The sequence below is a fragment of the Gorilla gorilla genome, chromosome 6, assembly GCF_029281585.2.
Source record: "Gorilla gorilla gorilla isolate KB3781 chromosome 6, NHGRI_mGorGor1-v2.1_pri, whole genome shotgun sequence".
Taxonomy (NCBI): domain Eukaryota; kingdom Metazoa; phylum Chordata; class Mammalia; order Primates; family Hominidae; genus Gorilla; species Gorilla gorilla.
In genome coordinates this window covers 61,101,295-61,127,864 of record NC_073230.2, presented here as the reverse complement: position 1 = coordinate 61,127,864, position 26,570 = coordinate 61,101,295, and the positions used below count along the sequence as shown (strand labels likewise).

The window sequence follows — 26,570 nt, the reverse complement described above, 5'->3', positions numbered from 1 at the left end:
GGAGAAAGTGAAGCAATCTCAATAAAATCTGCACCAGGTAGAATATTATTTTATCAAATAATCACTACATAGTAAAATGAGAGCCATAGTATATGTAAATATTATTCATGTGTATATGTTTCCATGTGTGTGTGCATACACTTGAAAAAAACTCTTCCTAATAATTAAATTGAATCACAGGCTCATATCTTCCCAGAGAAAACCATTTCAATAATAAAATAATTATCAATAATTATTGGGAAAATGTTGGCATGCCATTTCCAGAAATACTGATTCTTTTAATGTGACATTGGCAATTTAAAAGCTATAATTTTGTGGCTTCTAAGAAGCCACTGAAATGCTTAAAGAGAGGAGTCAGCAACAAATCTTACACAAGGAAGGTGAATCACCATTACTTCTCATAGGGGGGAAGCTGTTCTAAACTTCTCCATTAGATTTTTCTGAGAAAGGCAGGAATCTCATGGCAGTTTTAGAACTAATTTTAATGCACATTAAGAACAACAAAAATATACATTCTTAGACTCTGAGTGAAAGAAAGGCTCTTTTTTTTTTTTTTTTTTTTTTTTTGACTGAGTCTTGCTGTGTCACCCAGGCTGGAGTGCAGTGGCACAATCTTGGCTCACTGCAACCTCCGCTCCCTGGGTTCAAGCAATTCTCCTGCTTCAGCCTCCTGAGTAGCTGCAACTACAGGTGTGTGCCACCACGCCCGACTAATTTTTTGTGTTTTTAGTAGAGACGGGGTTTCACCACGTTGATCAGGCTGGTCTCGAACTCCTGACCTTAAGTGATCCACCTACCTCAGCCTCCCAAAGTGTTGGGATTACAGGCATGAGTCACCGCACCTGGCTGAAAGGCAGAATTTTTAAAGACGGATACAGACTTGAAACATGGAAAGTATTGCTTCAAATAACAGTTCCACCACTTATTAGTCTTGTGAATTGGATAGGACGGTTAACTTTTCTCAATATTTTTCTAATCTTGAAGATACTAAGATTACCACTCTAAAATGGCTATAATAAGGATTAAGTACAATAAAAGTTGATGGTGCACCTGACGGAAAGGTGGGATCACAGTGCTAGTTGCTCTTTTCTCACCTTCAGATTTTATCTGAGAATGAAGAACATGCATTATGGTTTTGTTCCATAGAGAGCAACCCACACTTCCCTCTGCATTTTAAATTTTAGCAAAACTCCAAGATCAAGAGCCTGTCTTAAATATTCAAAAAATGTATCATAAATAATGAAAATAAAATGAAATTGTCTTGGACTTCAATGAGCAAAGCTCCATGCCTTCCACAATAGTGTTAAATAGACGGATGTCTTCTTTCATGTCAACGAGAAATAGTTTTCAAAGTGGATAACTTATTTTAATATAATGAATTAAAAATTGAAGAAGCATCTGCACCTGTCATTTCATTGTCATTAGAAGGAAAAAGTAGATTTTACAACACCAAAGTCAAAACTACTAGAAAATTGAAGAATGTATCCTACATCAACACTAAAAGACTCCATCCTGTATATTAATTCAGTGTCTTATTTGGAATCATGTTTCATTGATAAAGTATCTTGGTGGACCCCTAAAGCAGTGCAAATTAAAACAAGATATTTCTCCTGGTATAGAAGATAAATGAATAGCACTAATAAAAATAATTTAAGACCAAACCATCCATGATGTCATGGTATAGATTCTGTGGAATTAAAAGTAAACTAACTGTTGGGGTATGAACATAACTGATTGTTTAGCTAAAAAAAAAAGGTAATATTTCTGTTCATACTAACATAGGCCTTTGGTTGGTACTGATTGATTGATAAGAGGTAAAAAAATCACTATATTAAGTCTATTGCCAACTTTGTTCCAGAGTGAGTCATGGTAAATCATTTGTAATGAATCTAGTGGTGATGGCTTTCTAGGGGTTTTACTGTTTACCACATAATGTAAAGTAAATTCTAGAATGATTGGATTCATTTTAATAGCTATAATCTACCCAAAATTCAGTATAAAAGAGAAAATATTAAGGACCTAAGAGGTATTAATCCACTTAAATGAATTTACATAATAAAAAATAAACTGAGAAAAATTCAGATAACGAGTCTTCCTTAAATAAGGAAGATTATATCATCTATTAGAAAATAACATATAGTAAAAGACAAAACAATGAGTTGAAGATTAAAAATAATTTCTTCTAGTGAGCATTTTTAAAATATATGGTTTTTTAACATATAACCTTTATATGTACAGTTGAGATTTAATATAATACATAAATGTTTATATCCACACATGTATACTATAGTAAAGATTTTAAAAATGAAGATTTAAAAACATGCTTGTAAATAATTTATGAAAACAGAAGATGTCATTGGAAAACTAAATAATTCTCAGAAATGAATAATAAACAAAACACTACATATCAATTCTAGTAGAATTCTAGCAATTCTGGTAGCAATGAAACTGCTATTGAAAGAGTAAAGTATATTCTGTAAATACTTTTTTATCAGAAAACAATAAAATCTGAAAATAAACAAGCCCAGAAACCTACTTAGGCACAAAGAAACGGAATGGAGAATATAGGAGCAAGAAAATAAATAAAATATTTGCAGAAATTAATAAAATAGACTACAAACCTACAATAGAAAGCATGGAAAGTCAGAAGTTTATTATTTGATAACTCTAATTCAAAATGCATATAAATACTTTTAAAACCCTAGAAGAAAATCTAGGCAATACCATTCAGGACACAGGCATGGGCAAGGACTTCATGTCTAAAACACCAAAAGCAATGGCAACAAAAGCCAAAATTGACAAATGGGATCTAAGTAAACTAAAGAGCTTCTGCACAGCAAAAGAAACTACCATCAGAGTGAACAGGCAACCTACAACATGGGAGAAAATTTTTGCAATCTACTCTTCTGACAAAAGGCTAATATCCAGAATCTATAAAGAACTCAAACAAATTTACAAGAAAAAACAAAAACCCCATCAAAAAGTGGGCAAAGGATATGAACGGACACTTCTCAAAAGAAGACATTTATGCAGCCAAAAGACACATGAAAAAATGCTCATCATCACTGGCCATCAGAGAAATGCAAATCAAAACCACAATGAGATACCATCTCATGCCAGTTAGAATGGCGATCATTAAAAAGTCAGGAAACAACAGGTGCTGGAGAGGATGTGGAGAAATAGGAATGATTTTACACTGTTGGTGGAACTGTAAACTAGTTCAACCATTGTGGAAGACAGTGTGGCGATTCCTCAAGGATCTAGAACTAGAAATACCATTTGATCCAGCCATCCCATTACTGGGTATATACCCAAAGGATTATAAATCATGCTGCTATAAAGACACATGCACACATATGTTTATTGCAGCACTATTCACAATAGCAAAGACTAGGAACCAACCCAAATGTCCAACAATGATAGACTGGATTAAGAAAATGTGGCACATATACACCATGGAATACTATGCAGCCATAAAAAAGGATGAGTTCATGTCCTTTTTAGGGACATGAATGAAGCTGGAAACCATCATTCTCAGCAAACTATCACAAGTTCAAAACACCAAACACCGCATGTTCTCACTCATAGGTGGGAATTGAACAATGAGAACACTTGGACATAGGAAGGGGAACATCACACCCTGGGGCCTGTTGTGGGCTTGGGGGAGGGGGGAGGGATAGCATTAGGAGACATACCTAATGCAAATGATGAGTTAATTGGTGCAGCACATGAACATGGCACATGTATACATATGTAACAAACCTGCACGTTGTGCACATGTACCCTAGAACTTAAAGTATAATAATAAAATAAATAATAAATAAATAAATAGAAAAAAGATTAACACTGGAAATTTTTTAAATATGGGATGTAAGTGCCAGATCAGAAGTTGTACTTAAGGATTTTATGTGACTCTCCTGTGTTAGCTGGAAACGTCACCACAATAAGAAAGAGGCGACTCTAGAATTAGGAAGCAATACTTCTGAATCATTATCAGTAATGTGATAAGGGTTACCATAAATTGCTTGATTTTATCGTGCTTCACTCACCACACTGAAAATGGGGTGATTAAAATTACCTTCTCTTTAAAAAAAAAGAAAGGAACATACAATTCAATTTTACTCATTAACATAAGTGTACAAATCCTAAACATTATATGATTAAACCAAGTACATTAACATGTAAGACAAATCATCATGTACATAGCTAATTTTCTGCTGTTAAAAAATGTGTGGATGAAAAACAGAATAAGCATTAATCAAATTGATGTAATTCACCACTTATGAATTAATATGATTATTTCAATAATATGTAGAGTAACTATAAGATGAAAATTAACACTCATTCACTGTAAAATTTAAAAATAATTAAGAGGCTAGAAGAGAACTTCCTGAACTTGAAAACATGTTCCATATATTTGAAAATCTATCCAACCCTACAGAACATATCTTTCTCATAGGTTACCTGTAAAAATAATTATTTAACAAATCAAGGAAAAGACAAGGAGGCCAACTATCACAGCTTCTTGAAACATGTTATAGAATTTCCTAGCCAATGGCAGTAAATTTGTCTTAAATAATGAGGTGAGCTTTAAAAGAAATAAACATGATGACTGTATTTTCCCGTAACTCAGTTAGGGATTTGGATCCTGCTCCTAATCCACCTTAGTTTCCGTCTCATGTGATTAAAGCAACATTTGCCTATATCAGCAATTGTCATAAAACCAAGTTAAAAAGCATTTTAGAAATTCTTTCCAAAAGCCCTGTAAGTATACATAACGAGTTTAATAATAGAGCATTCCTTCTTTTTTAGCTAAAAAAAATCTTTGTAAGTTCATCTTAAAGAGGAAAAGTAAACAAATGAAAAATTTATCTCATAATTAAAAAGGAAAATATTCATTTACAAGTTTAAATGGTATTTTACTTGTCAGCATTAATTGAAATATGTTACATATGAGAACAGAATCTTGTGACACTTTAGTCATATATTAGCTCAGGGAATATATCTACTTTTTCATAGGAATATACTATTTTATTGTAGTTTACTTTCTGAAAATTAAATAAAATACAGTCATCATTTGAAAAAGTTTTGTTCATAGATCAGTGAACTTCCAAAATGAAAATTTAGATTTTAATAACCCCCAAAATCAAAAACTATTTTTCTACTGAAAAACTATACTTTCAGTAAAATCACAAATGACGTATCAGAGTCCAGATATATAAATCAGATTATCTAAATACCTTTCACCCTCAATAACTTAAATAATCTTAAATGATCTTATAATGATTTTCTTTAAAAATCTAATAAAGTTAAAAGGCAGTTCCATAAATAAGCCTCAGTATTACTTCAGATCAGAATCAAAGCTCTATGCCAGTACTGTAAAAGCAGTATTTTAAGACATGGCAATCAACACTTATTTAGACAGCGTGAAATTACATATGTGAAAGTACTTTCTCAGATATTATTACTATTTTATATGCCCAGCATAGTAGGGCACATTAAAAAAAAAAAAGGAAAGCATATTTTCAAGTAGCTTACAATCAAGCCAGGAAAACAATTCTAATGTTCATATACAACTCAGAGACATTCACATCCAAATTAAGTTGTACAGATAATAAAGCACAATAAAGAAAAGGTGAGGCTGGGTATGGTGGCTCATGCTTGTAAACCCAGCACTTTGGTTGGCCAACACGGGGGAATCACTTGAGGCCAGAAGTTCAAGACAAGCATGTGCAAAAAAAAAAAAAAAAAGAAAGAAATAAACATAATGAAAATAGCTGATTATATAATTGTCTACAATGAAAATTCAAGAGAATCTATAGAAAATGTATTATATGTCATTAAAATATGTAGACAGAGCAATATATAAAGGTATAGATAGAGGATTAATATATAAGAATGGACTGCACTTTTATGTACAATCAGGAGTTAGGTAATTAAACTTTTTAAAATAACAATCGTAGTGGCCATAAGTTACATGATGCCTAGGAACAAATTTAACCAGGATAATCCAAAATATTTATAGCAAAAAAATTAGGCCTTTTTTCTATGGCATTATATAAAGCTAGGCACTTTTTCCAATAGAGAAAGACAGACAAGGAGGAAGAGAGTGAGGGCAGTTGAGAGAGACAGTGAGAGAGACAGAGAGAGATAGACAAATTGGAAGACTTTTGACCTCATGTTACTAGATGCAGAAGATTATTTAACATAGTACTATATCCATTTATAGTATAAAAATATACATAGATGATTGATAGAGACATGATAGATGATAGATGATGATGATGATGTAGACAGAGAGAGATAGACGATAGATAGATAGATAGATAGATAGATAGATAGATAGATAGATAGATAGATAGACAGACCGATATCTTCCTTAACTTAATAAAAAATACTCATTCTAAACCTCCAGAATATGATTACACTGGATTTGCAAAGTTAAGGATTTGTCATAGCACGTTTTGGCAAAAATTTGAAGAGATGAGCAGTCACTTGCTGTTGTACTTGCTGGTATCTTCGGAAAAAAAATTAGAGTTTATTTTGCAAACAAACATGCCTGTTCCTTAGAATCCTGCAGCAATTTGACTTCTCTAGATATAGTTTCTGTACAAACCATTACACATAACTGTCAAGGAATGGGCACATGAATGCTTATAGCAACACTATTTTGACAGCAAAACTTGGAAATATCCCAAATGCTCATCAGGAAGATTAGGAATATAGAATGGGCATGTAGTATACATGAAATACTCATAGTGTAGGTGAAACAATATGGATGTATGGTAGAAGCATAATATTGAAAAAATATTTTAAGAGATATGTATATATATATATGCTTTTTTGCATAAATCTCTAGTATAAGAAAAACTTTTGAAATAACATATACATTGGTGTGGTAACATTGTATTTTTTGAAAAGCAAAGCAATGATGAATGCACCCAAGAGGAGAGGAGGCAAGGGCAGTGTTTGCTGAGAAGCACTAAAGGTTTTCTCAGTGCCATTTATGTTATGCATGTACTGAATTAATATGTTGAAGACCTTGCACTTTCTCTTTTGTATCAACTACTAGACAACATAATCACAAAGAAAGAATGTCAGGTTTAAAATACAGCTAACTAGAAACATTAAATATGTAAAATGTAGTCATTAAAAAAGCTCAATGCATAGATTAAACAATAGATTAGATAGTGAAGAAAGAATTATTGAAATCAGTGATTACTGAACTGGAAGATATATTGTGGAGATTACAGAATTCAGCAAAGAGAAGAGAGCAAGTCAAAAAAAAAAAGATATGCAGACACACATTGCACGTGCTCTGAAAACACAAGCAGTAGTATACTTGTCATAATATTCAGGTCTTGTATATCTAATAATATTTTTAATAATGTATATGATTTCTTAAAACATATCTATTATGCTGAGGTTTCAAATTTGAGCAAAGTTGTTACGTTTTTACATTTTCTACTATGATTAATACATTTTTATATGCATGTATTTTTTCTTCATGGTTCATGTATTTTTTTGTATGTTTGTTTCTTTCCAGAAACTTAAGGTTTGATTTTGCCAGTTTTTTCATTATTTTCCAACATTTAAATTAATTTTTTTCCTTCAATTAAAAAAAGTTATTCTTACCTTTTCTGAATTCCTGTATTGAACACTTAACAAAATTATGTATTTCTTGTTTGTTTCTAGGTGAACACCCTGAGGTAAATATATTTCCCTCCCAAGTACCATGTTAAATAAACTCCATAGGTTTGCTTTTGGTTTATTTTATTTTTGGTTAATTTTAAAAATTTGTAATATTCATTATTATGTCCTCTTAAACCGATTAGTTATTTAGATTTTTTTAATTTCCAGTTTTGCTTGTTTATTTGCTTTACTACTACTTAGTTTTTTATTTTAAATATGATTGGTTATGGTTAGAAAATACATTCTTTATATATTCTTAGACATTTGTTGACATGCATTGAGACCTACACAGGCTCGATTTTTCTAAATAGGTGCTTTAAAAATGTATATGATCACTTTGTTGAGTGCTGAATTATATAAGCAGGTAAGTCTTCGTATAAAAGGGGCATACTGAGTCCAAGCAAAATTTAAAAAAATAAATCCACAACTTGGCACCTCCATATCTCAAAAAAAAGGCAATCTTACCACCACCAAAAAATATAGATTGCCTGGAAAAAAATAACAATTAGGCTGACAACATATCGTATAACTCAGCATCCTATTGTTTGATTACTTCATACATATGGTTTGGGTAATTTAATGCTTCCTGAATATCAATATTCATATCCTTCAACTATTAAAAGAATTCTCAGCCACTCTCTTCAAATATTGCTTGTCTTCTAGTCACTCTACTTTATCTTTCTCAAATTAGGAATATGTTTTACTGTCTCATCCTGTCACACATGTATCTTTTCCCTTCTTTTACATATTATCTTTTTTTTTCTTCTTTTTATTATACTTTAAGTTCTAGGGTACATGTACACAACAGGTTTGTTACATAGGTATACATGTGCCATGTTGGTTTGCTGCACCCATCAACTCATCATTTACAGTAGGTATTTCTCCTAATGCTATCCCTCCCCCAGTCCCCCACCTGCCAACCGGCCCCAGTGTGTGATGTTCCCCACCCTGTGTGCATGTGTTCTCATCGTTCAACTCCCACTTATGAATGAGAACATGTGGTGTTTGGTTTTCTGCCCTTGTGATAGTTTGCTGAGAATGATGCTTTCTAGCTTCATCCATGTCCCTAAAAAGGACATGAACTCATCCTTTTTTATGGCTACATAGTATTCCATGTTGTAAATGTGCCACATTTTCTTAATCCAGTCTATCATTGATGGACATTTGGACTGGTTCCAAGTCTTTGCTATTGTGAGTAGTGCTGCAATAAACATATGTGTGCATGTGTCTTTATCATAGAATGATTTATAATCCTTTGGGTATATACCCAGTAATGGGATTGCTGGATCAAATGGTATTTCTAGTTCTAGATCCTTGAGGAATCGCCACACTGTCTTCCACACTGGTTGAACTAATTTACACTCCCACCAACAGTGTAAAAGCATTCCTATTTCTCCACATCTTCTCCAACATCTATTGTTTCCTGACCTTTTAATGATTACCATTCTAACTGGCATGAGATGGTATCTCATTGTGGTTTTGATTTGCATTTCTCTGATGGCCAGTGATGATGAGCATTTTTTCATACTTCTGTTGGCTGCATAAACGTCTTCTTTTGAGAAGTGTCTGTTTATATCCTTTTACATATTTTCTATCTCATATTTCTGTGGTGCATTCTAGATAGTTTCTGCATCTCTATCTTATAATTTAATAACTCATCTTCAAGTTGTACATGATCTAAACTTTTAGGCTATTGGTTTTGACAGACATATGGCTTCTGTTTGGTTCTTTCTCAAATATGCCTGCTTCTTATTCACTGTTCATGTCTTTTTATTATTTCCTTTTGTAATGCCTTTAATCATTTCAGATGTTTTTGTAATTTTCACCTACAGTTTGACTATCTTAAATTATCCAAATTCTAATCTGTTGTTACTTTGCCTGCTCACTGTTTACCCATGACATGCTGGCACTAGACCCATGTGCTGTGTGCTTGTGTATTTGATCATTTTTAATGGATGTATAATTTACACACAGTAAAAGGAATAGAACTTACACAGTTTTCTGAGTAATAAATCAGCAAACCTGCAACCATCATTATTTAAGAAATTTTCTTTACAAACAGCCCCAATTAACTGCTACCCAGAGGTAAGTACTGTTTTGATTTCTTTTACCATACATTAGTTTTGCCTGTATTTGTGATTTACATAAATATACACCTTAAGCACATACTCTTTTGTCTTTGCTTTGTTTCTGTTCAACATAATTTTTAGCTTCATTCATGTTGCTGCATGTGTCCATATTTTCTTTATCTTAATTTCTATGTATTAATTTAATTGTATGAGTACACTTCAATATGCTTATTCATAACACCCAGATTTGGCTAAAGTGAATAAACTGTGATGATCATTCTAATATAATTCTGTAAGGACATTTGCTTTAATTCATTTTTTGTAAACACCTGTCAAGTGAATTGCTGGATGTTTGAGTAGGCCTTTTTAAATATTATAAGAGACTGCCAAACTGTTTTCCCAAGTAGCTGTACTATTTTCTATTTCACAGACAATGTGCAAGAGTATCAGTTGCTCATGGTTCTCACCAGCATTTGATATTGTTTGGTCCATTTAATTTTCATCATTGTAATGCATGTGTCCTTGTATTTTAATTGCTAATTTTGTATTATGAGCACATCTTTGAAAAAGATCTTATCGTGAAGAATCCTATGTTTGGTGCTGGACATTTATTTCGGGTATTCCAGTTGCAAAACCAGCCTCCAACTACATTTTACCCTAATATCTGCTTGAAAGTGACTGGGCTGTGCAGGTATTAAAAGCGTGAACATCAAATTTCTTAGAAAGAGCATCATTTAAGGACTTTTACTGAAGAATATTTTTCTTGCCAAACCCAGACTGAGATAGAAAAGACTCTGCATGATCTCCTTTTGCCAGTGGGTGGATTTATTTTTTTCTAGTTCTCATTTATGATGTAGTAATGTACTCGTTTTCAAATAACAGGAAAACTGGTCCAAAATGACCTAAACACAGAGGGGTTTATTTGTTCATTATGTCAAAAATTCAGAGGTTAGAATTCCAGGGTTGACTGGTTGCATGTTTCATCTGCATGGCTAGCAGATACCTGTGGCTTCTCCAAGTATCACAAAAAAACTCCAAGCTGGGCGAAGGAGACTGGGAAAATGACCAAAAAAAAAAAAAAAATTACTATTAGTAGGGTTTTGCTTTTTGTTCTTAAAGAGACACATACATACCTGACCCACAAAAACTCCCTTGATAGATGTATATGACATAGTTACCTTTATTTGCAAGAAAAACTTGGGAAAAGTGGATTGTGATGGGAGTTGCATTTCAATTTGTCTGTCATAGTCCAGAAAACATGCTAACAGTTGCCATGAACAATCTCAGTCCCTCCACATGGAACATACTCACATCTTTAAGGAAGAAGTAACATCAAAAGTCACCTAGATTACCATCAGTTTGTAATCTATTATCTGTGATTTGGGCCAGTCTCAAGCTCAGTGATAACCTATCTGTCTCTGCAGTGTTGGAGCACACATAGAAGAGTTACAACAAAATTCCCATTAAGAATAAAAAATGGAAAACAGGTATCCGTGGCACATGATAATCCTGCTAGTCAGGAAAAGAAAAACTCTAACCCCTAACAGGAGATCCAGTGCTTTGTTATTATCATGGGATCCTTAGGGAGTCACTTCACCAGCCAGAAATCTCTGTGCCTGGAGGCACTTTCTGCCTGAGTATTAGCTGCTGGGCTCGTTTCACCCACTCAGAATGGTAGCTGCGTCCAGCTCACACTACTGTCCTGGATCTCACACCTGCCAAGGGCAAGCGAGGTGTAGAGCAGGAAGGAGTGTGTGGGTGAGTGAGCATGGGGTCTGTCCACTGTAGACAGCCAGGTACGTTAGCTGCTGTGGTGGGGTAGGCAGCTGCAGGTGCCAGCACAGGTGCCAGCACTATGTGAGAATGCAGCAGGACCAGATGTACTGCACATGGCTTCCGCTGCAGGCATCTGCCTCTGGACGAGGGCATGCAATGGTACCCGGAATCCTGGAGATGCCAGGAGCCACAGAGCCCCAAAGAGGGTGACATAGCCCTAGCTCAGGGAACCCCTAGGTCTGAGATCTCTGAAGGACTGCAGCTCTTCTGTCCTTCTCATCGCCCACAATATGGCAAGTGGCGGGGGCATGTTTCAGCCCTGTTTGTGTTACAGCTTTTACAGTCCTGCCATTTGGAGGTTCCAAAGTTCTTGTCCCACATCCAGAAAGAATGAGCTATGTGGACAACTGGAGGGTTAGCAAGGTGGAGAGGAGCTTCATTCAGCAACAGAACAACTCTCAGCAGACCCAAAGTGGGTAGCTCCTTTCCACAGGCAGGTGGTCCAGATGATGGTCTAGCTCTCAGCAGAGAGGAGAACTGGAGTGAGTAGCTCCTATCTGCAGGCAGGTCATCTCACAGAGTCAAGGATAGCTGAAGTGGGTAGCTCCTTTCTGCAGTTGGTAGTCCTGATATCTGAGTCTGGCTGAGTCCCGGGTTTTTATGGGCTCAGAAGGAGGAAAGTATATGCCATGGGCAGGCCCAGAGAAAGCATCACAAGTTCTCACTCTGGACTGCAGACTCTACTCATAACTGGCAGCCTGGCCCCCAGTCTTCAGGCTGTCCCTGACTTGAAGGTGGGGTTTTACCAGGGACCTGTCCCTTTCCACCAAGGAGTCTGTCTACCTCCTGCCACCATCAACATGTCATCTATGGTGCCCAGGCAGTTCATGCCAAGGGGCACCTGCAGGCCCGAACTGAATCGCTCTCACCCCCACTCAGCCTCCCTCCTGTGATGTTGGCACCCAAAGTCTGGAGAGGGCTGAGGCAGCAGGCAGCTGGCATGTCAGTGCCATCCCAAGCATGTGCACAACCAGCTGGGTAGTGACAGCACCCAAGTTTGGCCTTAACTTTGCTCCATAGCAGGTGCTAAGAGTGAGGAGGAATGGGAGCAGACATTTCTGAGCCTGGCTGGGCAGGGGGATTCCTGGGCTCCCAAGAATGCGGGGATGCCTGGGTGCAGAACCATGGCTGGGTGGAGGCAGCTGCACCTGGGAGTGCAGGGCTCCTGACCTGCCAACTCAGAAGAGGGCAGGGCTCCCTCCTGTCCCTGGCCCCTGCCTGCTCCGTGGAGTGCACAGTCCCAGCCACACCTCCGCTGCTGCAGCTGGCATCCCCACTGTGGCTGCTCCAGATGGGCTGCTGAGGCCATAAGTATCTATTCTGGGAGACTCAGGCTGTGTGCTCTGAGAGGAGTTCCCTTATCCACTATCAACCATAACTACAACTTCATTGAGCTCTAGGGCAAAAAACCCTGTATGAGCTGTTCAGTTTCCACACCAAGTTCTGTGTGCATGGCTTCATTAACAATCAGATTTCTTTAAATTTTAATAATCATTGAAGGCAAGTCTTATTTTTTTAATCCACTGATTGATTTTCATAAGAATTTGCCAAAGTCTAATCTATTTGCTTCTTGTTGATTTCATGTGTGAACTACTAGGACTAAGACCACACAGAGAGGCCTAGCTATTTGTTCCTTTGCCACCTCAATTTCCCAGTGACGGGTGTTTCCAGATGAAGGAAATATTAGCAAGAGGACACATCATTCCTCTTCTACAGCTTTCTGTAAGACAGACACTTTCTTTCCCACTGATATTTTTGACGCTGCTTTTTAAAATACATCAAACTTAGCCTTTCTCTCCCTGTGTGTTTGATCAGTGTTTCACAAGTATCAAAAGTTTTAGTTCATTTTTTCTCTCATTTTATACTCAAATAAACATCTGAGGTAGACAGGCCTGGCATTATTTGTGCAAGTAACAGCTAAAGACTTCAAGGCTGGAGGTATTTAAGTCATGCTGCAAGGCAGCACAGCTGGGTGTGTGCTGGCCTTGGTGCAAAACCACTGGTGTTTTGATTCGTAGTCCAGAATTGGTGTGCTGCACCATGAAGAGTACTAATACTATAGCTTAATGACAGTCCTCACAACTTCCTGTTAGTAGCATATTAAATGTACACCTTGAAAACTATCCTTACAATATCTGGCCCCATGATGTAATGGTTAGCACTCTGGACTCTGAAAATTATCCTTAACAAGTAATAGATGTTTCCACTCCTTGGTCTAATAGGCCATGGAGTTCACCCAGTGCAGATGTGAACTGTAGGAAGCACCCTGGAATAATAACTCTCTTCTCCAAACAGATAAGTTTCAATGTGAGTGAGTAACATCTGAGAGAAGCAGGAGCAATCCTGTTGCCACTGGGTCTCAATCATTAGCTTGCATCAGAATTGCCTGCAATGCTCCTGAAAACACAGTCTGCTGTGCCCCATCCCCAGAGTTTCTGAGGCAGCAGAACTAGGTTAGCACTTCAAAATGTGCATGTCTAGCAATTCCCAGATAGTGTTTATCTGTCAATCCCAGGACCACATTCTGAGAACCACCTGTGATAGCTGATTTCATATGTCAACTTGAGTGGGCCATGGGGTGTCCAAATATTTTGTCAAACACTAATCTGGATGTTTCTCTGGGGATGTCTTTGGATAAGAAGACTGAATGAAGCAGATTGCCTTCCTTAATGTAGGAAGGCCTAATCCAGTCAGGTAAATGCACCGAGTAGAACAAAAAGTTCAACTCCACCTAAGTAAGGGAAAATTCCTCCTGTCTGAGTACTTTGAAGCTGGGATATCAGCTTCTTCCTGCCCTTAGACTAGAACTGAAACATCAGATTTTCCTTGGAATGAAACTCATGCCATGTTCCACAGTGGGCATGTCTATGTAAACCTACTCCCAAAGGCTGAGGAAGCTGAGAAGCCAGAGACAGAGTCTGAGATATCCAGTTTCTCAGAAACACTAAATGGGGACTTACAAACAGAACCATGCCCGGGACAGCCACAAGATGGGATGGTGGATTCCATGGAGTTACCCCCAAGACCTAGGGCTTATGCACCATGGGGACAGAATGTCCATGCTTCAGCAGGGATGTGTAGAACAATTGCTTAAGGGCAAGATTTATGGTAAGTACATGTTTACACAAGGAACAGTGGATAGCACAGAAATCTTAGAGGCATTCCCAAAACCAGAGTTAGTCAGAAGTCAACATGTTGGATGAGCATCCGGGATAGCGTTACTTTAGTCTCCATACACCATCAGCTCTCCTGGGTCTCCAGCTTGCCAAGCCAGCCTGAAGATCTTGGACTTGCCATGCTCTGTAATCCTGTGAGCCAATTCCTATGATCTCTCTCTCTACATATATGTATATAAACACACATCCTATATACGTATAAACACGCACACACTTATAGGATATATGCATATCCTATAAGTTCTGTTTCTTTGGAGAACCCTGACTTATACACCACCACTGTAGGAACTTCACCAGGTGATAATGAATATTGGATATTTGATGGCTGATGTTCTAAAGAAGCATGACAGTTAGAAAAAATAATAATTACAATAATAATAATGAGGCCAAGTTAGCAACAGAGCCAAGGCTGAGAAATCCATACACTTTCCATTTACAAACAAATAGTCGATTTTTTTTTTCCTTTAGCTCTTGGTAAAGTAATCAAAATGACCATTCACAAAATGTATTTGTCTACCCAGCTGTATTTGAGGAATTTTTTTTTTTTTTGGTCAGAGAATGAATTTCTCTCTTTACACAGGCCTCTTCCCAGTTCCAACCCTCAAATCTTTGAAAAGCATATTGATTACACAGCAAGCAGCTGCAAGCCCAGATTTCCCTGCCTGCCTTGCTGGGGGTCCGATCCTCTCATGCTGCACTGCACCTCAGCCTACCCCTCCCCGTGGCTCTGGCCATGTCAGCCACGTTATGAGTTTTGCATGTGTCTCCCTCTGAGAAACGAAGGGCAGAATCTGTGTTTCTTCATATTTGTGCCCCTCTGGCTCTCCACATGACAATTATTCCTGGTAGATTGCTCGTGAGCAGTGGATACTGCTGAAAACCTGCAAGAATGGATGCTGGGTGAAGAGCAGAGGTGCCCCAATAACTGATCATGCTAAACTTAGTGAGTGAACAAGTAAAAGCCTGAACACAAGAAGAAATTAGTGAGTAAACCAAGATGATGGAAGTGTTATTGTTTAAATTTAAAATTTAAGCCAAGGGAATCACGATGGGATCATGATTATAATCCTGAGCTTTAGATTAGTCTAAGTGAGAACTTACAAAAGTTGCATAAACTCTTTCAACCTCAGTGTCCTCAAATATAAAGTTAAAGTCATACCAATGCTTCCCTCATAGAAATAGTGTATGCGAGGGGAGGTAAAACACATAAATCCCTGGGACTAGAATCTAATCAAACTTTAAATATTAGCAAGTGTTATTTTATTATTTTGTTTATTTTTTGTGACCTGTAAATTGCTTTGTAAGCCTCTTCTGAGATACAAACTTTCCTTCATACTCTGATCAAGGATTAGGTTAGAAGTTTAAAGCAGCAAAATTTATTGTCAGAAGGTGAGACTGTCTTAATGAATTCAGAATATGTTAACATCTGTGGTAGGTGTGCCTAGGCTTTGGAATAAATCTAAAATTATCATAGCAAAATATTTTTATAGCTTATACTCGCCTCTTTCTTCCTATGGGCAAAACATTCAGTATTAGGTGGGGATGTGACTGATGGGAACTTTTGGGATGACTGTGAAAAACGCAGTTCTCAACATATGCTACAGATGAGTTAATAAATGTTGTTAAACCTCATCAAATGTAAAGACCCCCCCACATCCCACAAAACAGGGAACATTAAACAGTGTCACTGCAAGCATCATTTTGAAGGTCTTCTCCTTGGCATCTGTGTATCTCCAAGTCAGTGGACAGACCATAGGGAGTAAAGGCCTGGGCATAGCATGGAACTTCAGCTTCCATGCATCCTGATTTCCATCTGGCTGATCAGGAGCCATCCAATCAATTTCATCTCTCCCATATGGCCCAGTACTTGCCAAGGAGATGTTTCATGATGTAGAATTTCTAACGACCATTCAAGTAGCTCACAGAAACGCAGACATCTAGTGAGTCAGTTGGTCTGCGCAGAAGATTCCTCCATATCACTAAGGAAACTCGAGATGCTGTGGTTTATTCAGAGGAATAAACAAAGATTTGATAAAACAGAAACAGTTCAGAAGAAAAAGGTAAGCACCAGACTTGAATGTTAAGGTTGTGCCCTAGGGACAAGTTTTAGGCATTCAGTGGTAGAATCTGACTCTGGGGACAGATAATGAGATTTTTATGTAGTCCTGGGATACATATACTTATTCTTAGCTCCTAGACCAAGCATTGAGAAACACAGGAGCGAATTTTGAAGTGCATTTAACTCCGGATTCCACCCGAAGTGCCATTACTTCATGCCCCTAAGGCCTCATCTCAGCTAAGGGCACTCCATAATGACAATTAAATATTTGAACATGAACCTTTACTTGCTTAGCATAAAAATAAACCAAAATTGAAAGTAAGGAAAACACTTCTAAGGCAATGCACTCAGTATCAGTAATACCATTGCAATACTGATATAAAATGAAGCTCAATCAATCCACTTCACACTCTCCAAACTCTGGAAGTCTGCACCTGCCATGCTTTTATGCCTAGAACACTGAACAGCACTCCACCACCACCACTAATATGCTAAAACCTGTCATCCATCTCATCTTAGGTTATTTCATTCCATGATGGAAAGGCTTATTTGACTTTCAAAAGATATTCCCTGCCTCTTTATGTTAATCTTCTATTTTCTCTACATTACACAGTGTTTTACTTTCCTATGCGCTCATTTGTATCTCTGAGTGGGCTGGAAGTTCCTGGAGGACAATGCTCATGTCTTGGTCCCTGTTAGTCTCCAGCTGAATGATGTACCTGGCAAATAGTAGATTTTTCAATAAGTATTTCTTGACTGGTTGACTGAGTGACTGTCTAACAAACATTTTAGAGAATTACATTGCACTAAACCGTATGCTTAATACTGACATGAAAGGTATCTGCTGAGTTTATTTCAAAGTGCTAACCCCTGAATGGCACCTGTTATCTCAGGGTCAGCTGGCTTAGTGGGTTCATTGAAATGTATCTACAACTTCATCAAAATAGTTGTATGTCTCAGAAATTTGCTGCAATGGGTATGTGCAGCCACAATATAGAGTAGAATCTTCATTGTCAAATGGTCTTTTTGACGTTAGACCCTTCCTCTGGGTACTTTGGGTTTTAATTTGTGGACGGGACACTCCTTTTTATGTTCCAAGTATATAGGTAAATAAAATATAAACCTTAGGCTTGTTCACACACATGAGGTACAGAAAGATCTGATTTCCCCAAGCTTATACTAAAATTAGAAATAACAAACAAGAATTCGAGAGGTGAAGTGACATAAATCATTAATAAATTAGTGGCTTTAAAACAGAAAACAGCTGATTGAATGTTTTTAAAGGTTCTAAATAACAGCAATTAAATCAAAGTAATGACTGAAGACAAAATTAAATGGTTTGAAATTGTAGCAAATGAGTGTAAAACTTTTAGAATGTGGTTTTTACATTCCTTTAATATGTTTCTTTAAAATGTCCTCTTTCTGAGGAATGAGGCTAAAGAAATATGAAATATTCATTGTACTTTACTCTTTTGTGAGAACTTCCTCCTACAAAAAAATTATTAAATTGGACTAAAAATGTAGAGCTTTATATTAGGGATGATTTTCATCCCTAACAACTGCTTTTCCTTGATAACTTGAACATAAAATGCCCACATAGAATGCTTCAATCGGCTAGAATTTGGAAGCTTGGACACTCCCTATTTTAACAAGTGTTAGTGAAAACTCAGAAATAAATTTGGTGCAAATGAAATGTACAAGATAAACACATCCATTTCTCCTTATTCTCCTGAATTCTTCCACAATGTATAGGTATAATTTTAGCGCGCTCCCCGCAGGACTGAACCTTTGTGTCATCACAGAGTTTATGTGTTGAAATCCTAACCCCCAGGGTGATGGTACTGGGAGGTGGGACTTGTGGGAGGTGATTCATTCATGGGGATGGAGCCCATGTGAATGGTATTAGCATCCGCATAAAAAAAATCCCAGAGAGCTCCTTCCCTGCTTCTAGCATGTGGGGATACAGCTAAGAGGAATGGTCTGGGGACTACAGCTAAAAGCAATAGAATCAGCTGGCAATTAGTGGAACCTAACTTCTGGGTGTGGTATCAGCAGATGTAGGCAGCATAACCGAGATATCAAGGAAAGCAACTTTTTGAGTCCCCTCTTTCATAGTGAAAGCCCACATGCCAAAGGCTGACCCATCTGAGGACAAACATTAGATGTTTCACACTGTGGTTGAAATATACTTCACTAGAAGACACTTACAGGCTTTTATTATAAGCCCCAGCCTGTGCTCCACACAAGGTTGTTGCACAGATAACTTTTCTATACTAGCACTCTTGCTTCTATTCTTTCTTGCCTGGGCTCACACAATCTTATTAACTCCTATTTAGCAGGTCCAATTAATATAGCTTTAAAGGCACATTTCCATGTTTCTGTTTTATAACACTACATAGAGGAAATATCCCCTAGTCAGACACCCTAATTATCTCCATAATACATTTAGGCAAATTAAATAAAACTAGTTTACACATTCAAACACCAGTTTTACTCTAAACTTATTTTTTTTCTATTTTACATTTTCTTTTACACCCAGTAATGCACCTCTCTGAGAGAAGAATCAATCATACCTGAATTTCACTGGTAACCTTTACTTTCAGTAACTGACTACAGCATATCTGCTATTTTATACCATGGGGAACCTCATGGCCACTTGTAAATCAAGCTTCCCTATCTCCTTCCCTTTCATTACTTCTCTTCTTAAAGCACAGATTTCAATGAGCCAGGGTCATGCTAGTGAATCCCATATCTGACACCAACTATTCTGACACCAACCCTAACTGAGATAGTACAATTCAATTCTGGCATGAACCACCCAGAGTTAGCACAGACTCAAGAAGTTAAAGGGCACAGTCCACAACAAGACTGCCTTCAGTTCAGATCAACTGGCTACAAATCGAGAATATTTCCACCACCCTCCTCAGGTCTTATAATTTCACTAGAACCACTCATAAGACTGAGGAAAACACTATACTTAGCATTACAATTTTATTAAAAAGGACTCCACTCAGAAATAGCAAAACAAAGAGATACATAGGGTGAGGTTCCCAGGGGTCTGGAATATAGAATTCATATGCCTTCTTAGGTTGCATCATTCTCCTTGCATGTCAGTGTGTTCACCAATCAGGAAAGTCCACTGAGCATTAGTGTCCAGGGTTTTTGTTGAAATGTAATTACATAGGCATGGTCAATGTGATCCATTGGCCACATAATTGAACTCAATGTACAGCCTCCCTCCCTTCCACAGAGGTTAAGGGTAAGGCTGATATTGTTGGCACAAAACCGCAAGCCTCTAATCATATGAGTGGCGTTTCTGACATTAGCAGCCTCAATCTTAAAAGCTATTTAAGGTCTTACCATGAGTCACCTCATTAGTACAATTTCAAGTGTATTTCAAGGGGGCATTGAATAACCAAGATACTTCCATCATTGGAAAGTTATAAGAGTTTTTAGAATTTTAGTGGTAAGAAAGTGAAAGAAAGGCCAGACAATTTTTAAATTATACAACAGGAACTACAAAGTTGAAAAGCTTATATAAAAAAAAGAACTCATATGAGTAACCAGAGCCACCTTCTTAAAACACTGAGAAAAGTAAACACACACATACACACAGCAAATATTAAAGGGTAATAAATATTAGAGCAGAAAGTAATAAAATAAAGACTGGGAAAATAAGAGAGATAATTAATGATACCAAGATTTGGTTCTTGGAATAGACCAAAATATTGACAAACCATTAGTTATATTAGTAAAGAAAAAAAAACAGAGACAGGATGCAACTTAATATCAAGAGTGGAAGAAGAGGAGATATGGCTACCAATGTTGTAGAATAATAAAGAGGCTTATAAGAAAACACTATTAACAACTTATGCCAAAAAATTTGGTCACTTAGACAAAGTGAACAAATTCTGAGAAAGTACCAAAACTGACTCACAAAATTATAGCAAATGAGAATAGATCTATAACAAGAAGCTGAATTAAAAAATTAAACATTTCTAATAAAAAAAACTCAGTCCTAGCTGGGGAAGGTTACTTATGCCAGTAATCTCAGCACTTCAGAAGGCAAAGGAGGGTGATCATGAGGTCAAGAGATGGAGATCATCCTGGCCAACAAGGTAAAATCCCATCTCTACTAAAAAATAGCCAGGCATGGTGGTGTGCACCTGTAGTCCCAGCTACTCAGGATGCTGAAGCAGGAGAATTGCTTGAATCTGGGAGGCAGAGGTTGCAGTGAGCCAAGATTGCACCACTGCATTCCAGCCTGGGCGACAGAACGAGACTCCATTTCAAAAAAAAAAAAACCCAGTTCCAAAACCCAGTTCCAAATTGCTCAATGAATTCTACAAAACATTGAAATAATACATACAAATTCTTCACTAACTTTTACAAAAATATTAGAAGAGGAGAGAGCACTTTCCAAGTAATTCGATGACTCAAGTATTATGCTGTATCAAAACCAGAAAAAGATAGAGAAAAATAAAACTAGAGGCCAATATCTCTTACAAAAATATATGTAAAAACTGTCAGGAAAATACTAGCAATTGAATCCAGAAACATAAAAAGATTACACACAAAGATCAAGTGCAATTTCTTCCAAGGATGCAAGAGTGCCATAACATCTTAAAGTTAATTGATGTAACACACACTATCTCAAAAGACACAGAAAAAATCATTTGACAAAATTCACACCTCATTTATATCAATTATATAAAGTGCCCAGAATAAGCAAATCTATAGAAGCAGAATTTTTATCAGTGTTGTCTAGAGTTGAGGGTGGGGGTGGCTGTAAAAGTAGAGTGACTGCGGCCAGGCACAGTGGCTCACGCCTGTAATCGCAGCACTTTGGGAGGCTGAGGCGGACAGATCACAAGGTCAGGAGTTTGAGACCAGCCTGGCCAATATGGTGAAACCCTGTCTCCACTAAAAATACAAAAATTAGTTGGGTGTGGTGGCGGACACCTGTAGTCCCAGCTACTTGGGAGGCTGAGGCAGGAGAATCACCTGAACCTGGGAGGCAGAGGTTGCAGTGAGCTGAGATCATGCCACTGCACTCCAACCTGGGCGACAGAGTGAGACACTGTCTCAAAAAAAAAAAGAAAAGAAAAGAAAAAATTTAAAAAGTAGAGTGACTGCTAATCGGGGATGGAGTTTCTTTTACAGGGACTGCTATTAAAATGCTCTAAAATTGATTGTGGTGATAGCTGTGCAACATTGTTTATACACTAAGATGCAATGAATTGTACACTAAGCGGCTAAATTGTATGATATATTCATTATATTACCATAAAGCTTTTGAAGAGAAAAATTGCAAAAGTGCAAACGTAAAGTCAAGTGGAAATGACACTCCAAGGTATATGAATAGAATAAAAGGAAAGAAAAATATACAAGTATATATAGTAATGAGACGTACTTAATTAGATGCATAGAATTGTATGATCTATTTCAGTCACTATATTAAATTTGGCATAATACAGAAGACATGTAAGAAAACTAATAAATCTCTTAGATTCTCATTTGAGCAGATCCCCAAATGAGATGTTTTTTATGTCCCAATTTTAAAGATTATTTTGCTCTGGAGGATTTAGGATCTATTTTTTTCATTAGTTCTCAGAAGAAAAAATCATTTACTTAAATCAGAGCTGGCTTTAGTAACCACAAATTTTATGCAGTCACATTAATATTTGAGAAAATATATATTTAAATCTAAATATTTCACCCAGGAAAATATTATAAATTACAGTATTTCTACCTTTGGCTTTACAAAAATTAAAACAAAAAAAGACCTGAGTGTTTATTGAAATAAATACTAAATATATTGTTAACAAAAAAAAATCTCAGCAGAGTCCTACTTCGTGTTATATTAATGTTATATTAATGTTACAGCTACTACTTTTTCCTTTTTAACATTTAATAAAATCATGAATTATCATCAGAAATCTAAGAATAATTCTCTAAAACTGCACTGCTTTCTCACAATGTGTAATTCATCTAAATACAAAGAAAAAAATAACTTACACCCATACACCAAAAAGTTAGTATCCTCTAGACACTTTGATCTCATATACAATACATATTTTTGCTCTTGTGTACTTATTATCCTGAAAAATAAATCTCTAGAACTTAACAAATATAAAGTAGTCAGTAAAACGTAACTTCACTGTAATTAGATTTGCAGTAATAAAGTAGTATGGAGTTTACAAAATTTAAAGAAAGTGAACATATTATATGATGCATTGTACTAATTAGGTTTGTTTTTATTTTTATATTTTTTGAATTATGCATTTACTATAATTCTGCTGGGTGAAAGCAAAACAAAATTCACCTTTTATTTTTTGAAAGAATGAAATGAAAAGGTCAAGTTCAAGCCACCTAAAATTTATAAATGTTCAACTTTTGTATCTTCTAACAAAATTAATTCAATCTATCCCTTTATTATTTTATTGATTTATATATTGTTGCTGAACACATTTATTAGCTGCCTAGCTTGGCACTATAAATACGTGTGTGTGTGTGTGTGTGTGTGTGTGTCTGTATACACACATGTTAGAGAGATATGTTTTCTACATATTGGGACAGTTGCTGTGACAGTCTCCTCAACTAATAAATACAACAATTTTTCAGTGTGCTTTATTATGGAACAATTTTACCTGTAATATGGCGTACTTTGAATTTAATTTAAACTTCCTTACCATAGTTTTGTAAATAAGACTAAAGGAAATTTGTGCTGGAGGAAGAGCAATGTTGCAATTATTGCCAATATTTCCAAATAACTAAAAGAATGAAATTGTAATGTTTCCCAAACAAAGAAATAATAAGTGCTTGAAGTAATGGAAACTTAATTAGCCTGACTTGATCATTTCACATTGTATGCTTGTATCAAAATTTCACATGTGCCCCAGAAATATATACAACTTTTATATATACATATTTAAAATTTTAAATTAATAAATAAAAATGTTGGGAATATTAAAGAATGGACCTATAAACTCACCCTTATTACAGTGGTTCCTATTTATTTATTTATTTATTTTTTTTTTTTTTTTGAGGTGGAGTCTCCTTTGTCACCCAGGCTGGAGTGCAGGGGCGCAATATTGGCTCACTGCAACTTCCACCTCCCTGGTTCAAGAGATTCTCCTGTCTCAGCCTCCTGAGTAGCTGAGATTACAGGTGCCCATCGCCTCGCCAGGCTAATTTTTTTGCATTTTCTTTAGTAGAGACAGGGTTTCACTGTGTTGGCCAGGCTGGTCTCGAACTCCTGACCTTAGGTAATCCGGCTGCCTCAGCCTCCCAAAGTGCTGGGATTACAGGCATGAGCCACTGTGCCCAATCCCTGTGGTTCCTATTTAAATAAAGACCTTTTTTCCCCGTCATTTCACTCTTTTTGGTTGTATAAATCTAGCACATAGCATAATGTCCTGAAATTACTCACTTACCATAGGTTTTGAAACTATTGCTTGCTCAAATGTCTTTCCTTCTAAATTGATAGCACAAACTGTGATTTTTCACCGTTAAATCTCAATTACTTGGTACAATGTTTGACAGATACTTCGTTTTCAATAATGTTTATTAAAAGAATAAATTATGAATATGTTTAACACCTACGTTAGGGTTCCAGAGAGACAGAACCATATATATTTTATCTCTCATTTTATATATATATGTAAGATTATATATATTATATATAAGAGATTATATATATTATATATGAGATTATATATTATATATGAGATTATATAAAATATGAGATTATATATAATATATGAGATTATATATAATATATAAGAGATTATATATTACAGATAATATTTTTACTAATTATTAGCAAGAGATCTCATTTTCTTAATTGCTTAGAAAATGGTGAACTCTGTATTTAGGTTAAATCACTGGTAGCTTGGAAAACGTTATTCTATCTCTGATAGTTTGTCTAGTTGCCTTTTTTTAATCTTCAAAAATGCCTATCATTTTAATAAAACAGATATCAGGTATGAAGTCTTGGTAAAAATTTGACTTACTCTTTATAAATCCTTATCCAATTTTGATTCAATTTTGTAAAAAACATTATAAATTTTGTTTAAATGATGTTTGACTATTAATGACCTTCAGATATCCTGTCACTCTTCAAATAAATATTATGTGGCACAATTATCCATATTTCATAGATGGGAAAACAAAGTTCCCCAAATGGGTGATGAGTTTTAAAAATCACGAAACTGCTGTCAGAACTATAATTGAAGCCCAAATTTGAAAGCCGAGGTACGAATTCTGGGCTGCCCACCTTCCCTCTGTACCACATGCTTAAAGATGCTGGACATAAAATCACATTTATGCACATATACAAACGGTTTCAGGCAATCCTCGTAATCCGTAGAATGAGAATGTTCTTGGAGTGGACTGCTTCATCTCTCCCGTATGCTCTTTCTGCTGTGTGTGAGTTAGAGAGTGGTAGTGAAAATCCCGCAGAAGGACGGAACCAACAGGCTATCAGGCGTGTGTGCAGGGAGCTTACTTGGGGAACTGGCTGGCGTTTCACCGCGACGCCCAGAACAGGCCGCACAGAAGCTGCAGGGCTCCGCCACGTCCCAGGCCCCCAAACCGGAAAGGCCCACAGTGTGCTCCTAGTCAGTCCTCCAAGGCCCGAGAGCCCCAGGGGCCACAGGCTGAAGAACCTGGAGTCTGACTCCCAAGGGCAGCAGGAGAGGAAGCAACCGCCCAGCACAGTAAGAGAGAGTGAGCCATAGGGAGAAGACCCTGCATGCTGCTCATCCCCCATCTTCTGTCAGCCTGGTTCCAGCCGCGCTGACACCGGATTGGCTGGTCCCCCACACTGAGGGAAGGTCTTCTTGTCCCAGTCACCCACTCAGCTGTCAATCTCCTCTGGCAACGCCCTCACAGTCTCTTGAGAAAGAACTTTGCCCAGCCATCAAGGCACCCTCCTCCAGCCACGCTGACCCCTAGGATTAGCCATCACAGATAGTATTTGTCTGCGTGAATATTTATTTTTTATTGAGTCTCACTCTGTCGTCCAGGCTGGGGTGCAGTGGTGCGATTTCGGCTCACTGCAACCTCTGTCTTTCTGGTTCAAGTGACTCTCCTGTCTCAGCCTCCCGAGTAGCTGGAATTATCGGCCTGTGCCACCACGCCCGGCTAATTTTTGCATTTTTTGGTAGAGACAGGGTTTCGCCATGTTGGCCAGGCTGGTCTCGAACTCCTGACCTCAAGTGATCCGCCTGCCTCCGCCTCCCAAAGTGCTGGGATTACAGGCACGAGCCACCGCGCCGGCCTGCCATGCAGATTTCAACTGTGATTACAGCACACTCTGGTTGACAAAAATGGAAGCCTTTTTATTAACTTAATGTATGTAGACAGATTATGTTTAACTAATTTAAAAATCTTTCTTCAACCATTTGGGTTACATTTCCCAATAGCCGGGGTGTCTTTTAGCATCAATGACCAAAATTTCTGAATTGAAAAAAAAAAGAATCATTGGTTTGAAATGTCTCAAAAGCAATACTCTTTTCTTTTCTGGGTTGATAAAGGATGGAGTATTGTCACAAAATATTAAAATTTATGAGACTTCTTGGAAATAATGGGTAAATGTGAAGAAAATACTATAAAGAAATTTTCTGGAAAACCCAGGATTATGATTTTTAAATATATTTGGGAAGCACTGAAGTATAGTTTAAAAATCACAAAACTTGATTTTGCAATAAGCCTTCTAAAATTCATATTTCTTAC

At 36.8% G+C, this 26,570-nt stretch overlaps 1 protein-coding gene across 1 annotated transcript in view; it reads right to left on the bottom strand.

Moving 5' to 3' along the window:
- The window catches only part of LOC109027605 (uncharacterized), a 28,465-nt gene extending 2,860 nt beyond the window's left edge, over window positions 1-25,605 (bottom strand). Inside the window, exon 1 of the mRNA XM_019030409.3 lies at window positions 25,193-25,605. Within this exon, the coding sequence (XP_018885954.3) occupies window positions 25,193-25,605 (413 nt within the window). The remainder of the gene's footprint in view (window positions 1-25,192) is intronic.
- Between the last annotated feature and the right edge of the window lie 965 nt (window positions 25,606-26,570).